The 17252-nt window shown below is 45.1% G+C and overlaps 1 protein-coding gene across 18 annotated transcripts in view; it reads left to right on the forward strand.

The window, feature by feature from the left end:
• Nucleotides 1-16811, forward strand: part of PHLDB1 (pleckstrin homology like domain family B member 1) — a 390210-nt gene extending 373399 nt beyond the window's left edge. For 11 of the 18 annotated variants that reach the window (XM_085645850.1, XM_085645852.1, XM_085645857.1 and 8 more), the window contains 4 exons: nucleotides 2626-2711; nucleotides 2828-2857; nucleotides 13687-13725; nucleotides 14643-16811. In XM_085645850.1, the coding sequence (XP_085501976.1) occupies nucleotides 2626-2711; nucleotides 2828-2857; nucleotides 13687-13725; nucleotides 14643-14783 (296 nt within the window). In that variant the 3' untranslated portion in view covers nucleotides 14784-16811. The remainder of the gene's footprint in view (nucleotides 1-2625; nucleotides 2712-2827; nucleotides 2858-13686; nucleotides 13726-14642) is intronic. The other 7 variants (XM_085645853.1, XM_085645854.1, XM_085645864.1 and 4 more) reach the window with 3 other exon arrangements.
• The last annotated feature ends 441 nt before the right edge of the window (nucleotides 16812-17252 follow it).

A 17252-nucleotide genomic window follows, 5' to 3' on the forward strand; every position in this document is an offset into this window, starting at 1 on the left:
GGGACCGGGAAGCTCCACGGCCAGCTTCATCTCGAGGGGGGTAGGGGAGAGGAAGCGAAGAACAGTAGATGCTTCCCTGTTAGTCCGGCACCCCTACCCCACCTCTTTACTGCCGCCCGCATACTCACTGGGTCTGCCGATCTCCGGTCGTATTCCGCTCACCGGTGAGTCACTAGATCGTGTCTGCCTGTTCATCTCGCTCGGAGTAGTCCGGTCGTCATCTTGCTTCCAGGCCGGTAGTAAACAGAAGACAGCATTGATTCCGTTTTTAACCAGGAATCTTGTGGCCGCAAGCGGGAGATTAGGGCATCGGGGACCTAAGCCAAGTAAGATATCAGGTGAGTAAGTGGGTCCAAGAGAGGAGGAGGGCATCTGGGGATTTAATCCAGAAAGGCAATCCCTTGCCGGGAGCTTCCTGACGGATCTCCTCACCTGTCGGCCATCTTCTCCTTTATTTCTCTACGCGTTTCCGCCTCTCCCATTCCTTCCATGCATGGTAACTTCAGCAGACCTCCCTCACCCTGGTTCTAGTGGCTCATATGTGGGCCAGTTAGCTATGTTTCATAACCCTCCTGGAGTTGTCTGTAGTCCCTCACGTGAAGCTTCTCAACAGGCTGGACCTTCTCACCCAACACCAGGGCACACTCGCTCAGGATTCCCAGTGCCAGGCAACTTAACCTGGTGATCTGGCCACTGAGGTCCTAGAGTTTGGTTACCTCGATTTGCCTCCTGGATGTTTATCCGTACTCAGAGGCTTGCCATCCTACTATTCAAGCCTGCTATACGGCAAAGTGGAAGACGTATGTTCACTAAACCTACCCAAACACGTTGATCCCCTTAAGCCAATTGTGAAGGACATTGTCTGTTATCTGTTTTACTTGCAATGCTGAGGCCTGGCTTACACATCCATTTGTTTACACTTGGCTGCAGTGGCAGCATACTTACAGAACAGGGAACACTTCACCTTTCAGAGTCCCCGTCATTGAAGAATTTATGGAAGGCCTCTAGGATACCCAAAGTCCTGTCCTGCAACCTCAGTGTAGTCACCACTAGGATCATAGGGCCCTTCATTCTTACCCTCTCCAGTTTTTGTCTTAGAAAATAGCGTTTCTAGCTCTGTTCACTTCCCTCAGGTGTCGGCGAGATGCAACTCTCATGTTGGGAGAGCTGGTGTTTTTTAAGGTTCACGCTGACAGGGTAGTCTTAAGAACTAACCTAAAGTTTCTACCTATGGTGATCTCTTCTTTCCACCTAAACCAGGCACTTCAACTTCCAGTGTTCTTCCCACACCCAGACTCTGTAGCCGAGAGAGCCGTTCACACACTAGATGCAAAGAGGGTCTTCATGTACTACACTGATAGGAAAAAAATCATTTCAGAAAACGAAAGTTATTTGTTTCCTACTGTAAACCGCACAAAGGCAGTCCTATTTCAAAAGCAGGGTTAGCTTGCTGGCTAGTTAAGTACATTCAAACCTGCTACTCCAAGGTCTACAGTCATCTCCCTGCTCCACCAAGGACACATACGGCACGTAAAAAAGCAGTCTCCATGGGCTTTCTGAGTAACATTCCAATAACCGATATCTGTCGAGCAGCACACTGGCCCACACCACACACTGTCACCAAACCCTACTGTGTGGATGCCTGAGCACGACAGCAGACTCAAGTGGACCAGGCTGTCCTACATACACTTTTTCAATCCTCTACAACATCCTCTGGCTAGCCCCGGCTTTGGGGGAGGGGGGCTGCTTTACATTCTATGCAGAGAATGTGTATCTACAGCTACACATGCCACAAATGGAGAATGTTATACTGAAAGCATCTGTTTGTGGCATATAGAGCTGTAGATTAACTTGCCCTCACCCTCCTCCCTAGAATCCTTCGGTTGTTGCAGATATATTGTTTCCTTTAACTTTGTTTCATACCTTTTCTCCTTGCACGGTCATCATTCTGCATTTTCATGCTCCGTCTCCACCTGCCGTGAAGTCAAACAATCTCTGTGGAGTCGAAGCTCATGTGTATTACCAGTCATAAAGGAGTCTCTATACCTTGTGACTCGAAAGACTTTATTTTGTTTTTATTTTTTTAAACAAAAATAAGTTGTGCTTTCCAAGTCCAACACTAGATGGCAGTACTATACAGCATGTAAATCTACATGGCACGAACAGGTGCTTACAGGATAAATAACATTTTCCATATTTTAACTCTTAGATGATACTACTACATTTCATGCCTATGTACAAAAATTATACGCAAGTAAAATAAATAATTACAAAGCCAAAAGGTCAGCAGCCAACTTCAGATGTATTGCTTTGCCATTGCTTGATTATTGATGCAGCCTCTAACCTTTCTTCTTTTCTCTTTGTGCTCCTCTCCAAGTTTTTTGTGTGACTGTCTTTATCTTTTCTGCTTCTGTGTTGTGCTTCTTTGTATAGTTTTAGTACCGAGATACCTACATGCAACATCACTTTATAAATAAAGTATCCTTGTGAAAGTTAGTATTGATTGCTTGCTATATTCATGAGTACCTCTTCATGCACAATGGTGCTGACTGCTTGCTTTATATTCAAGTGCCTACCTGTGACCCCACTAGTACTAACTGCTTGTTTTTTTCTTGTTCTAAACAGATAAACACGAGTCAAAGTTGAAGGGCGTCATCTATTTTCAGGCTATTGAGGAAGTTTACTACGACCACCTCCGGAGCGCAGCCAAAGTAAGCCTTGGCGCAAGAGTCCGCTGCAGCGGTCTCATCAGATTCTATTTCTTTCATCACTTTTACACCAACATTTTTCTCATTCTCTCCCTGGCTGGTGTCTTCTCTCTTTCCAGAAAGGGATTTTCAACCTGAGCCTCGCAAATGTATGTATCCTCTGCCCTGCTTTTCCTGTGCCTGCCCTGCCTTTCCCCGTGCCTGCCCTGCCTTTCCCCTGCCCTTCCTGCCTTCCCTTTGCCCGTCACTGCTCCTTCCCCGTTCCTGCCCAACCATTCGGTGCCAACCCTATAATGAAGTATCATCCTCCCCATTCCTTTATGTGTACCTTAGTACAGCCCAATAGTCCTGTAATTGATGTGTTCCCCTTCTATCACGTCCTCTCTTTTGCCTTATCTTTCTAATGCTCTGATCTTTGCTGCTCTGCCTGCGACGCCTGAATAGATTTTGGTCCCTTATTCTGTGCCCTCAACTAGGTAGTCCGTAGAGGGGGAAATGAAATTGCATGAGACTTTACCAAGAAGCATGCAGGCGCTGAATGTAACGGCCCAAGTGCTACCTTGAAACAAGCAGATATTTTACACAGTTGCAAGAGGCTGGAATTAGAAACAGAAAGATTTTGCATCCTGAGTTTGTTATAGATTCACATTGGAACCCGACGGCTTTCCATTTAGTAGCACATCTGTTACCAGATGTTCCCTTTGACATCGAGGGACGGAGAACTTTGTCTTGTGCGTGTATATTCCCATTTCTTTTCCCTGAAACTGTTTGTTTCCAAGATATGCTTGGCTCAGATTTTTCTTCAGAATTTTTTATATGATCTGTTTTATTGTAATTTCACACACATTGAAATACAAATCCTTTTACAATTCAGTTATATTTGGTGGTGCCTTTCAACTTATCCTGTGCCATGTCAGGTCATTCACTTCGATCTGGTCCACTTCACTATCTGCTTCATACTGTATCCATTAGTACCTTAAACTCCTCCCACTGGTGAGTGTATAAGACTGACACCCCCCCCCCCTCATCCTAGTAGCCCTTTGTGCCCCTTTCTATGTCACTCCCCATGGGTTTCCCTACTTCCTGCATTGGTATCGGTCCATGCTGTTTTAAAAAGCGCCCCATTTTTTTTGCAAAATTTTGGGACACCCACCTCTTTGGTAAACAACCCTTTCTGCTACCATACGCTAGTTTATGTTGGGGAACCAATCTTCATATTTTGCTGGTGTTGGGCTACACCTTTGTTGCTCTAACTGCTGTTTTGTAGCTATCCGTCCCAAAGGCAATTTTTGGTCTCAAATTAACATCTGGTCCCTCCACATTCCCCACATTATTGCAGGCGCCTCCAGTGCCACCGGTTCCACTTTTGCTTCATGTATCCATTTTACCACTGGTACCCAATAAGGGCCTAGTTGTGGACAGTTCTGTAGTTTGTGCATGCATTTCTCCTTCTGCCAGCAACTTGGACAAGTTGGAATTCGGATCTTATAGGCACCTTTCTTGGATGTGTCATGGCTACCTTTTATGTCTGCCTCCCACCAAGACTTTAGGTTTACGACTTCCCTTTCAGTGTTGTTTATGAAGGTGCAGCTTATCAGTGGCATCAGTTTTTAGATAGTCTGGTCTCCAACAGCCTATTTGTCAGAAATGACTATCTTTGTACATGAAGTATTTTAGCGTGTTCCTGATCTGAATGTACCCATTTGTTTCAACCCATCGGGTGAGTACTCTGCCTGTAGTTGGTCATAGTTTCTAATCTCAGTTTATAGCCAAATCTCTCCTAAAGTGAATATACCAATGCCAACCCACCTTTTCACACCCTTCCCCCACCACCTCCAAAGTTTATTCAGGTAGTCTCAGTTGCATCCAAATACATCAATGACCTCTTCAGTCTGTGTCCGTGTTAATGCTGTGCCACATGCTTATCAATAGTCCAGTTGCTGGTGGGATGTCATTCTAAGTCTTGCCACCTATAAGTTTACCCTTTTTCTTCCATGGCACGTTGATCGTTTTGTATTGCTGGTCCTTGCTGGGCAACAAAGTCCCACTCATTCAACACCAACACTTGTGGTGCTGCGTAGTATCTCCCAATGTTGGGTAGTCCAATGCCTCCATTTCTCTGTAGAGCCGATAGCATGATCCTAGGCACGTCGATGTCTCAAAGTAGTAATGTAATTAGCTTATCTAGTTTCTTAAAGAATCGTTCTGGGATGGCGAATGGTGTTTTGGAGGGTGTACATAGATCTTGAGAAAAATAGAACCCTTCCATTAGCGACACTGAGGGTTTCTCCAATATGAAATTCCTGTATATGAGAGCTGTAGGACGGGACCCAACTTGTTCTTGTAAAATATTTAGGGGTCTGTTGAGATCCAAATGTCAAGATATTTAAAACTTCCATTCTATTTCTATCCCATGCTGTTAAAAATTGAAAGATACAGGGAATTTGCCCAGTTAATGTAGAATTCAGACTACTGTCCACGGGTCTCAAATATGCTTTTGAGCCTTGAAACAACTTTTATGGGTCCACAAAGTAGAGCAGCAGAATTTCATCTGTGTAGAGCGATATTTGTTCATCCCATGTGAAGCACCTTTTCCATCCCCTCGGAGAATGTCTTTCTTACATTAGAGCCACATGCAGAGTGGATTTGTAAGTGAAAACTACAGTAAGGACAGGGGACTCCAGAAACAAAATAATGATGCCCAACAAGCCAATGACAGTTGATACAACCTTTGATGAAGAAAGAGAGTGCACAGATCAGCTTTGCAGTGACACAAAGGCTGAAACTGACACCCTGCAAAGAAACCGTTACTTGCCTCTAGCAAACATCTTGCACCTTCACATATGACTCTTTATCCTCCTCAGGTTAATAATGAGCTTGATGATAGTAGGTTTAGCCAAATTCATGCAGAGGCTCGACAAACAACCTGATGGTCTTTTTCAAGGGCCATAGAATGGTGCCATCAGAAGGACTTGGTTGTCGACAGCCATCAACTGAATGGCTGCAGAGAGTGCTTTTTAAATTATTTTATTCTTAACTTTTGATGTTGCTGTAGGAAGCTGGCTCTTTATATAGTATACCAAGAAGATGTATACTGTGCAAAGAGTCCAGGAATTCCCTTATGGGTTGACAGGGGCTTGCTCTAGCAATTCCAAGGTGCTCTTTTTAGGGGGTAGTGAGGTCGAGCAGCCTTGGGCTTATGAAGGAGGAGTTTCGAGTTATGAATTATTACAGTTTTTAAAAATGGACATTTAGTGCAATTTCTGAAGCGGTAATATTATCCTTCGGAGGAAAGACATACACTGCATACAGATACTTCACTGTGACTTTCAGGACCAATCTCCTGGACTTAAGGCAAGTATGGGGCACATCCCAAGGCAGCACCAACAAGTCACCTCAGGCGGCACTTGGGCAGCCGGGTGCAGAGGTGCTTTTTAGCATTGGGAACCCAATGTTATCCTATGGGGAAAAAACATGTACTGCCTTCGGGCACTTCACAGCGACTTACGGGACCATTCTCTTGCACTTAGGGTGAGTATGGGCAAGGTCCTAGGCCACACCAACAGTTCAGCTTGGGAGGCTCTGGGGCGTCCGGGTGCAGAGTTGTTACGGCATCAGGTGTCTCATTCACAATAATGGGGAACGGTTCAGTTGCAAAGAGGCTGCAAGCTGGGACTGGGAGACCCGTCAGGCTGAACCAACAAGCTGCTCAGGTCTCGCGATACTCGGGGATGTGGGGACCTCTTTAGTTCTCTTCTCCTTGGGACAGGGCGGCTGAGTGCAGAGGTGTTCTGAGTCGTTGGGTTTTCGGCACCGTAGACACTCGCTATAGAGGGGGCCTGCACAAAGAAGCTGGGGGTGGTGTTGGTGAGTCCTGGTTAGCAGGAACCCAGAGCACTTCCAGTCGAAATTGCATCAAATGCCATGCACTAAATGGGGGTGGTCATGTCAAAAAGGGTACATTCCTACAAATAAATAATACAAAATAAACCGCTGAAGGGCCATTTATGTGCAGCAAGAAGTGGTCTGTGTAATGTGCTTTCAAACATGGCAAAGTGAGCCAAAGAGGCAGTGACTATCTCTGACGTGGATTTGGCAGTGGATCATGTGACAGCTTGTAGTCTTGTTATGAGATAAATCGGGATGCAGAGTTGTCATTGCTGAGATAAGGTACCAGCAGACCCCTTGGCAGGGTCACTCGGTGGTAGATCCCTAAAGCAACATTGCAGTTCCTGCGCATTTATATCTGACTCCTAGTTCAGCATACCCATGAGTTAGTCCTCTGTATCCCATGGTCTGGTTTCTCTGCCTCTGTAGCCCTCTGCCTTGTTGCTGGTTCTTCTTCCACTTCACTCTTTGCTTCCTCTCTCCTGTTCCATCTTCCTAACTGAGCCCAATTTGACCATGCTGCCACCAATACTACTCCTGCCTATGCTGTTCACCCTTCTCTTGTCCAGCCTTTTTATCTCATTGTCTTTTCTGGCCCCATCTGCAGCCTTCTCCTCCCTCCTGGTTTGTTGACTTTGCTGTGAGTTTTAATTATTTCCTGTGATTATTCCCCGTTGTCCATGGAAGCATCAATTGCTTCCCTTCTAGTTCGTAAAGTTAAAGGGTTGTGAGAACCCTCTCCCAGTCTTCTGCTCTGTCCCTTGTGACAGTGGTCGATTCAGCTGGGGTCACCTTGAGTGGTGGAAGCAAGGTTGTTTGGGAAGCTGTGGAGCAGGAATTGGCAGCAGTTATGCTTGTGTGCAACCGCTTGGTTGTGTAACAGTGCCTGTCTGTTGACTTGTGTTTGAAAGTGTTTGATTTTTGCTGCTCGTGGTGTGGTCATTTTGCACATGGTTTTACTTCTTTATTTTCATTACTCCTCTGTGGGTACTTGCATGGTTTGCTCTGCATGCAGGTGCCTTTCTGAATCTGAGAGGTGTGCTTTTTGTATGTCTGTGACTTACAAAGGAAACAGCTTGGATGCAGCTTCCTTTTTATGTTCTACTGTGTGTTTCTGTGTTAATGCATTTAGTGTTCATATTTTCTATATTGTGCTTCAGGTTTGTTTCAGCTTTGCAAGATTTGGGCCTCTTTGTCCTCTCTTTGTGAATTGATAGATTTCTCTGTATTCCTGTAAATGTGTGTACCTATTGGGGCAACCTGTATATGTGAACATTTAGTGATATATATGCCTGTATATGTAGGTCTGTCTTTGACATGGTTGTGTGGGACTGTTATGTAGAGTTGCCTGTGACCATGTTTGTGACTTGTTTGTGTAAAGGTCTGATACTGTACACTGTAAGATCTCTGACACAGAGCCTCATTTATGGGAGCCCGTCAGGCATTGCAGCGCCGACCCGACGAGGAGCAAGCCCAGATGATGAAGCATGACACCTAGCTTGCTGGGTGTGTGAGGGCTCCAGTTCCGAAGAGGGGTCTCCCCCTCTCACTTTGAATAATAGGATTCATAGGATTCACTTATTGAACCTATATCGAACCTAGTACTCGCTGACCTTATGTCTCCTCACCCTTAGGAACTGCATACCATCTTTATACACATTGCCCTGGGCACGTATGCTGGACCTGAAAAAGCCCTATTGTCCCTCCTCTTGTTGTTACATAGTAAAATTCTTCTATCACAAGTTATGTCAAAAGTCATTAGCCCACGTGTATTTGGCGTCCATATGTTTGTTTTTCGGCCAAACCCCGGGTAAGGCAACATGTATCCACACATTGGAACTTTGGATCCAAGTTACAGCATGGTGGTCTAAGAAACAGAATGCAGTATAAGGGCAGTGCTGCCAAGATATGTAAAACAATGCAGGCCATGCCTAGTAATTAATGATCAACTCTACAAGGAAGACCTCTATAGATGGTGCAAAGCATAAAATATGCTGTGATGTTTGTCCAAGAAGTTAATATTAAAGAAGAATTTGGAAAACTTCTAGCACAATATGGATTTTGGGGAAACATTGCATGTTGCACAGGTGCTCCCAGGTGTGGAGAAACATGCTTCGCAACCCTTTCTGCCAGAAACTCAATGTGTGGCTGCTGATACTCATGCTTAGAATACTCCTGCTATCTAGTGTTGGCCTCAGACATTTGTAAGTTGTTTTTCTTCAAAGGAGTATGTTTAATCATCACATATGGTGTGACTTTTTGCCTTGGTATACATTGCATATGGGCACCGGCTCCATGTTAGATTATTTTTTTTTCCGCCAAATGGGTTTGGAAGTACACTGAGCGGGTTCAGTTTGTCATTTCCTGAGCATGTTTTTTTCTGCCTCATTTGGTTACTTTTCAATTGTGTTGCGTTGGATCTGAGCAAGCCCCAGTACTTTTGTCGCCACAACGTGTGAACACCTTTGGCAGCTTTGAGGACCATAGATGTCCTGGTACGTGGAGACCGTTCTGGGCCAAGAACCCACTCCTGTCCTTTGCCAGAGTATGCTGCTTTGTGATGTAATGGACACCCTGTCAGAATTACACTTGCTGCCATCCAAAATATCCGTAGGTGTACCATCATGAGGTGTGCAACTTGTGCCTGTACACCCAACCACAACAACGCCTCCTGTCTGTTGTGCCACACCTTCAGATTCAAAAAGACCATCAAGAATTGAAGGGATCGGCTCTGGGCACACCAGAGGATGTGCCAGCAGAGTACCTCAGAGACCCTGGACATCTTTGAGGAAGAAAAGACCGTTTGTACCTAAAAAACAGGAAGACGCCGGCACGTCTGATCTCCCAGATGCACAACCACCACCCAATCTGAAGGCATTTTCCTCAAGGGAGTCCAACCATGAATAGATGGAGGACTTCAACCTAGCGTCAAAGACCAGCCCTCCACCCACACCACGCCCAGGATCATTAGTGTGCCTTCAGCCCCTGTCGCCCATATTACTCGGTCATGGTGCTAAAGTATGTCCTATGCTAAGATTGAGCACTGCTCCTGAGGGAACTGGCATGGAGGTACCTTTGCTTTGAGCTAAGTGGACACTACCAATTCAACAAACATCCCGTTTGGTCACCACCGCTGCAAGAGTGTTTACAGAGTGCCTAGCAGGGGTGGTTATGCATTTGTCAAGGGCAAGCATTCACGTTGTCCCTACCTTGACAATTGGCTTATCAAGAGCAGCAAGCAGCAGTGTCTAGCTCACAAACAGCGGTGTTTCTGTTGTACAGCGTGGAGTTCACCACAAATGCCACCAAGTCCTACCTACACCCTTTGAAGATTCAAACCATCATAGAGTCAATATTGAGCACAGTCTTGAGGCAAGCCTACTCAGACCAGCAGTGTCTCACTGCCTTTCAGCAGCTGCTCCCTCTTTTATAGCCCAGTTGTCAGATCACGGTGGGGACTATCGTGCCTTGTAGGGGTGATGTTCTCCTGCATTGTTACTGTTCCAATGCAAGACTTCATGTTTGCCCCCTCCGAGACTGCCTCACGTTTCAATGACCTCAAGTAGAGGGTCACTGAGAAGGTCTAGTGTTAGTCAAGCCAAGGCGCACCGCTCTCTGCAGTGGTGGAACAGCAGCTACTTGTTGTGAAGCTGGTATTTTGCCGACCAGTACCTCAAGTGTTCCATCACCACAGATTCCTATCATGGGGTGCAGCATGCATCTCAGCAATAGAACAGTCCAGGAAATGTGGCTTACATCAACTAGCTGAAACTGCCAGCTATTAACTTAGCTATCAAAGCCTTCTTACAAGTAATTCGGTCAAAGTAGTCCTCATCAAGACAGAACACATGGTCACCATCTACTGCCTACAGAGGCAGTGCAGCACTCCCCGCTACTGTCTAGTTATCCCTGAAGATTTGGCATCAGGAACTCCACCACAACCTTCAACTCCTGGCGGAGTATATCTCCGGGGATGGACGACCACTTTGCAGGGCTTTTCAACAAGTCCACAAATAGGAACTCCACCCCCAGGTCCTACACAAGTACTTCCAATACTGGGGCACCTCACAGATAGACCTGTTTGCCTCCCCCAGAAAATAAAAAATGCCCAAACGTTGCCTCCAGATACCCGCCCCTACAAGGGGCAATGCGCTATGGATGAATTGGTAAGGGATGCCTGCCTACACTTTCCACCTCTCCCACTGCTTCCATACATGGTAAGGAAAATAATGCAAACATTACTAGCCCTTATTCTGCGAGCCCCAACCTGGGCCAGACCACCCTGGTACTCCACTCTCCTGGAGATGCCCGTCAGCCCTCATGAGAGGCTCCCGCTTGGGCTGGACCTTCTTGCACAGAGGCAAGGTCAAGTAGGGCGTCTGGATTCCAGACAGCTCAACTTTGCGATTTACCACCTTAAGTCTTAGAATTCTGGTGCATCAGTCTTCCCCAGGAATGAATAGCCATCTTAAAGGAAGCTAGATAGCCCAAATATGACCTTGTCAACGCCGCAGAATGGAACCACTGTTCACTGCATTTAGAAGAATCTTGACCCTTTAAAGCCTATGGTACAGGGTATTACCTCCTACGTTTTGCATTTGCAAAAGCAGGCATCACCTACACCTCCATCTTTGTTCACTTAGCTACAGTTGCTGTCCACATGCAGAATAATGAACACTTGTCCCTCCTCCAGTGATTAAGGCCTTCATGGAAGGTCTCAAGAGAGCCTCCCGCTCCATGTGAATTCTCTCTGTAGTGTTCTCAGACTTATAAAACCACTATCTGAAACTCCGCATTCACACCATCTTCAGTTTCTATTCTGGACGGTGGCCTTCCTGGTGGCCCTTACCTCACTTAGCCGCATTAGTGAACTACAGGCAGTCACTCTGCAGGAGTCCTTCATCCAAGTCCATAAGGACGAGTGTGTTCTGAGAACCACCCCTACATTCCCTTCTATGGTGGTATCTCCTTTCCACATTAACCAAAACACAGAAGCCACGTTTCCCCCCCCAACAACCTGTTTCTGTCGCAGAAAGAGCTCTGCACACAATGGATGTCAAAATGGGTCTTATATACTATATTCATTCCTTAAAGTGGATCTGCTGTTTGTCTACTTTGCAAAGCCTCAGAGAGGACATCCAACCTCCAAAGCAGAAATTGCTTGGTGGATAGCTGCATGTATTCAAAGCTGATATTGTAAAACAGATTGTTTTCTACCTGCTTCACCAAGGGGGGCACTCCACCTGTAAGAAAGGAGCGATCATGGCCTTTCTGGGAAATAACTCACAAGCACATATCTGTAATGCAGCTACATGGTCAACACCGCACACTTCTACCAAGCACTAATGTGTGGACATCTTAACACAGCCTGGCCTACCATGGCCCGTTTTAGACCTATGCATCACCCACACCCTAGCCGCCACTTCCAGAGGACACTGCTTTACAGTCAATGCTAAGCATGTGCATCTACAGCCACACATGCTACTAATCTGACATGCTGCTTACCCAGCAAGCATCTGTTCTTCACTTGTGCTGTAGACTCACATGTCCCCGCTCTCCTTCCCGAACTGTCATTGCTTACTATTCTGTATTTCCCTGCACATTGCACTTAACGCACCATACTTTAATTGGCACTCCATACATGCTATCACCCACTGGGCTAAAGCAATCTAACTTGATATTGGTGCCCATGCGCATTGTATTCCAAGAGCAGAAGTCGCACCATATCTCATGATGCGACAGACTTCTTTGCAGAAAAACAACTTGCAAATGTCCGAACTGAACACTAGATGACAGGAGAGTGCTAAGCATGTCAGCGCATTTACCTCACTACACACTACGAACAGATGCTTACAGGGCAAGTATCATTTTCCTTTTCAAACTTTTAGTATCACCAGATGTAGGTCACCACCTTGATTGTCTTTGCACTAAGCGGTCTCTTGACCGATTCGACCCATCACTTTAACCTTGCACATTTATCAGTCCGCAAACTTTGTGCAAAGAAAGCTTCAAGGTTTTTCCTCGCATAATTTGTCAGTTACTTCAGATGTTAACATGATTTGTAATCTTTCCAAAACTTGCAGAGTTTTAGTTGCGAAAAAGTCTGAGAACTATTTTTTGTGTTGATAATGCTGTTGCAAAAACTAATTTGTGCCCCTAAAAAATCATAGAAAGGAGAATTTTGTCAAATGTTCCAAACTTAATCACTACAAAGTTTTTAAACTTAACAAAACTTTTCAGGCAAAATTTACATTTCAACGACCTACTATTCCCACCCCTTTCTTAATAATTTGGGCACCAAAGCCAAGTCAAGGTACTTGGCCTGGTCATATCGATGCAGTGATAGTGTCTGTAATGTGCATTAAGGTAACTGGATGGGCAAGTCGAATGAGAGTTATACAAAGGCATTTGTAGCCTTCCACTTTACACGCAGGTTGAGTGACAATGCATTTCTCACACATCCTCATTTAAATCAAAGCACGCCTCAAAAGAGAACTTCACAAATATAAGATGGTACTCTCGCAGTCACTTTAGAAAGATAATGGTTATATTGCTTAAAAGTAAAGTGAAACCGATGGAAAATGCAGATAGGAATGGGAACGTTACCTGCTCAATTTTTTTTGGGGGGGGGGGGGTGAAAGGTATTTAGACAAATCCTGTTTCTATCAAAATTCATATTGTGGTTGAGCGGAAGGAAGTGTTGCATCACTGAAGTATGCAGTGCTGCTATCTCTGTGCTATTTAAAGTACTGAGACCTCAAGTAGGCATGTGGTGTGTGGTCTCGGCTATGACCATACTCGTTATTCCACCACTTTAATCGCCCCTAGCCCACTTCAGAAGGGCTTGTTGTTTTGTGTGTGGAGTGTGGCATTGGTTAAAGAATTTCACTTGTGACTTTTCGTCAGTTTTGCGCCTCCTGTGTCCTGTTCCTGTCGCCTCTGTCCTGCGTGCCACTCCATATTTTCATCTCTTTCCATTCCTCTGTCGTTTGGTCCCCTTTTCCCCTTTCTTCACGACCTTCCCTTTGTGTCCCATCACTTTCTGTTTCCTTTCTCATCTTGTAACAGACTTTATCTCCTTTCTCTGTAGCAGATCTCAGATTTCCTTCCTGCTCAGTTCCGGAAAGAGGTTGGTTACTTTGGAGGCTCAGCCTCGTCATTGGGGAGGTTCTCCCGTGTGCTGAGGTCTCCCTCTTAGTAATGGAAATTTAACAGCATGTAATCCGATTGCAGTCAGGACTCCAGAACAGCTTCTCTGTCAAAAGTCTGCCTACTTTAGGCCTGTGTCCCATACACAAACACTAGCTCTTAAAGAAGCCAGGGTCCTGGAGCAGTTACATTTGTCATTAAAAGTGAGTTACGTCACTAATCCTAGGAATACGAGGGGGGTCCACTCTCAAGGCTCCATATTCCGGCTACTTCAGGTCCTGTAAAAAAATTTTTTAATTGACTCCCTATTATGTCCTCAAGCACACCCGCCACAATTTTCAAGTGCATCTGGAGGCTTGTACGTGGCCAGTTTCTAACTGGCTGCTTTCTTCTACTTTATACTGGGAATACCCCCAGTTAGTGCGCACTGTCACAACACACACAAACACTTGAAAACACATACAACAAATGCATCTATTTTAGATAGATCTTTGTGACTGTCTACAGTTATGCAGCTTTCACAAATGCTAACACTCACATCTGTGCTTCTTTTACAAACAAGCATGCAACCTTGCCTATTCTCTCATGGATACACATGATTATACTCCTAAACTTTTTCACATCCTTCCATTTTCAAATGCATATTTGCTATTGCACACCATTTTCCCCAGTGGCTCTGTGTGCGAGCGCGCACACACTCTCTCACTCCCTCTTTCTCTCACTATCACTCGCTCACACTCTCTCGCTCTTCCTTAGTAGGATGTGAAAGCACGCCGGTCCCGTAAGGATTGCCTTTGGCAGGCAACGGTCATATATCGTGCCTTAGAGGTGGTCTTTGTATCTCTGTTTTCCCTGTGGAATGAATACTGACCCTTTGTCTTTTTGTCTCTTCTGCAGAGCCCAAATCCAGCGCTCACTTTCTGTGTCAAGACGCACGACCGCCTTTACTACATGGTGGCCCCATCAGCAGAGGCCATGAGGATCTGGATGGATGTGATAGTGACTGGAGCTGAAGGATACACTCAGTTCATGAAATGACAAGCATGAGACACAGAATGCATCTAGACCCCATTCTACGTAAGGTGCTTTCCACCCTGGTTGTCCTAGGAAAACCTCACGTTCTTAGGCTGGATTCTTCTCCTCAGTGCCAAGAGAACCTGCAATGTCTGTGAGCAGAGAAGTGCATGCCAGTTACAGATGTACAGTGATCTTTCTACTTCGGGACAAATGAATGGAAGATCCAGACACCTGACCCACGAAGAGAGCCAATATGGCTGCCCAGTATGACTCCCAAGATTGCCCTTAACATAGATGCCTGACATGACTGCCAAACCGCCCCCAACATGGTTGCAACCATAGATGGAAATGTGGCTGGCAAAAATAACTGCCAAACACTGTCCCAAGATGGCTTCCAGTCATGGGCTCCAAAAAGGGCCGCCTCCGATGGCTGCCACCATTGCCCCCTGTATGCCACCCGTATGGGTACACTACTTATTTACGAGTGCGTGATTTCTGGATCACTGTATTCTAGTGTGGAACTGTGGAACAATTCTCGTACAGTCTGGACACAAGATAAGTAGATCTTGGTACTCCTGCCTTTCCAACTGGACAAGTGATGCTTTTATTAACTTAAGACAAAGAAAAAAAACACTATCAGTACATATCTATCTTTTCCCTAGAGTTTAACAAAGTATTTAAATATTTTTTTTCATTTAAAATGAGATGATAAAAACTTTTTACTGATTTTTACATGCAAAAAGGAAGAAAACGCGCTTATTTTTTCATGCGTTGCTCCAAGTGAAATAATTTCTGGGTTTCCACAGGATGGACTATTCTGGAGATCTTTAAACTTTTGCAATAAAGACTGGTTTTCAGGGAAAAACTAAAATAAATGGACTTGCATTTCCCGTCATCTAGGACTGTTTGTGAGAGCCATGGGATGCAGGTGTATGCATTACAGTTAAGAAACAGACCCGTTTCTAAAGTGGGGACTTCCCTGAGTTCAATTACAACTTGGATTGCGGGTTTTTATATATTATAGTCTTTTTTTATTAATTATTGTTGCTGTTGACAAATGTAATACACTAAAGGAAATGGTACAAAACACACTCGCCAAAGAAACATCGCCATGTTCGTATGGGAGCAAAGCTGCTGGCAATGGACAAACTGGCCCAGGCTGTTTGAGATGGATGGCAAATTAGTCATACAGATGGTTGGAGCCTCGTAAACTTGGGTGGAACCTTTACTTGTGGGCTATTGTCATCCCTATGTTTTATGAATCTACATTACTGCCTCTCAGCCAGTGTACCATAATTGGGCCAGTGGGTGTCCAGTGCCCAACATAATTTGAATTCTGTTTTCATTTTGTTTTTGTGTCGCTACCGCAGCCAGCCACATTGTACAGCATGTGGCATTAACTGGACTGACCAATGCTGCCTCCTGCAGGGAGGGCTGCCCCTCCACTGCCCACAGCGTGCCTTCCCAAACATTACTACATTCTTGGGGGTGGGGTGATCAAGTAGAGGAGGAGGGTTAATATGGTGCTGAACCTCACTGTTATTATTGTATTCCCCCTTCTTTACTTTTGAGACGAGAGGCTGAGAGTTGTTTTCCACGTGTGCCCGTGTCAGTGTTGTCTTGTGGTTGAGTGCCCTTCGTTCACCCGGCTTCCAGTGGTGGGTTGGTTTGTACATCTTACCTGGTAGCTAGGGGCAGAGGATGAACACCTTTTTTGCTTGCCATGGTTAAGTTGAGGGCTTACTCTTTCTCTGTACTTGTTCATCCCTTGAAGATTTGTGAGACCTCCTAGTCCGACACCCTCTCTCAGGAGTTACTTGGAGACATTTACTCTCTGAGAGCCTTGACACATTTCTCCTACAGTTCCTCCACAGATCCCAGGGCCCTGGCAAAATATGCAGCCTTCAGTATCTGCCTCTGTGCCTGCTTGTATCTGGTCACCCTTGCCCACCTTCTCCTCTTCCTCCTCCCACCTCTTGTGACTCTGGGCTGGTCTTTAATGTTTGTAAACTGGTTGGTAAACATTAAAAGCTGTTTGAGGAATTAAAATGGCGTCTTGAGTCACTGATTATGTCATAGGATTGGGTGTTTAAGGGTTCAGTTTAAGAATTCATCATGTCAGCTTATTCAGTGTGTGATGTATGCATACGTGCATAGCTTTTTCAAATTAATAATTTTACTGGATTCTTCTCTTGTACAGTAGGGAAACCCCTCCTTTTGCGCCACATATAAAATAGATCACATCTGCTCATTAAACCATACCCTTCTCTCAAGTAGGTCACATTTCCTTATATCAGCACATTTCCCAATTTAATAAACTAACATCAAGACACCCTTAAAACCTCTACCTTTGGCACAGTAGTCGACAAACATCTTAAAGCCCTGCCCTTCTTCTAAGACCTCTGTCCAGTTCCTTACCCCTTTCTTCAAAACTGGTCTATTCTTAATACTCTTAAAGTCTAGTCACATGCCTTTGCTACTCAAAAAAAC

This window comes from Triturus cristatus, chromosome 3_1, assembly GCF_964204655.1.
Source record: "Triturus cristatus chromosome 3_1, aTriCri1.1, whole genome shotgun sequence".
Lineage (NCBI taxonomy): Eukaryota > Metazoa > Chordata > Amphibia > Caudata > Salamandridae > Triturus > Triturus cristatus.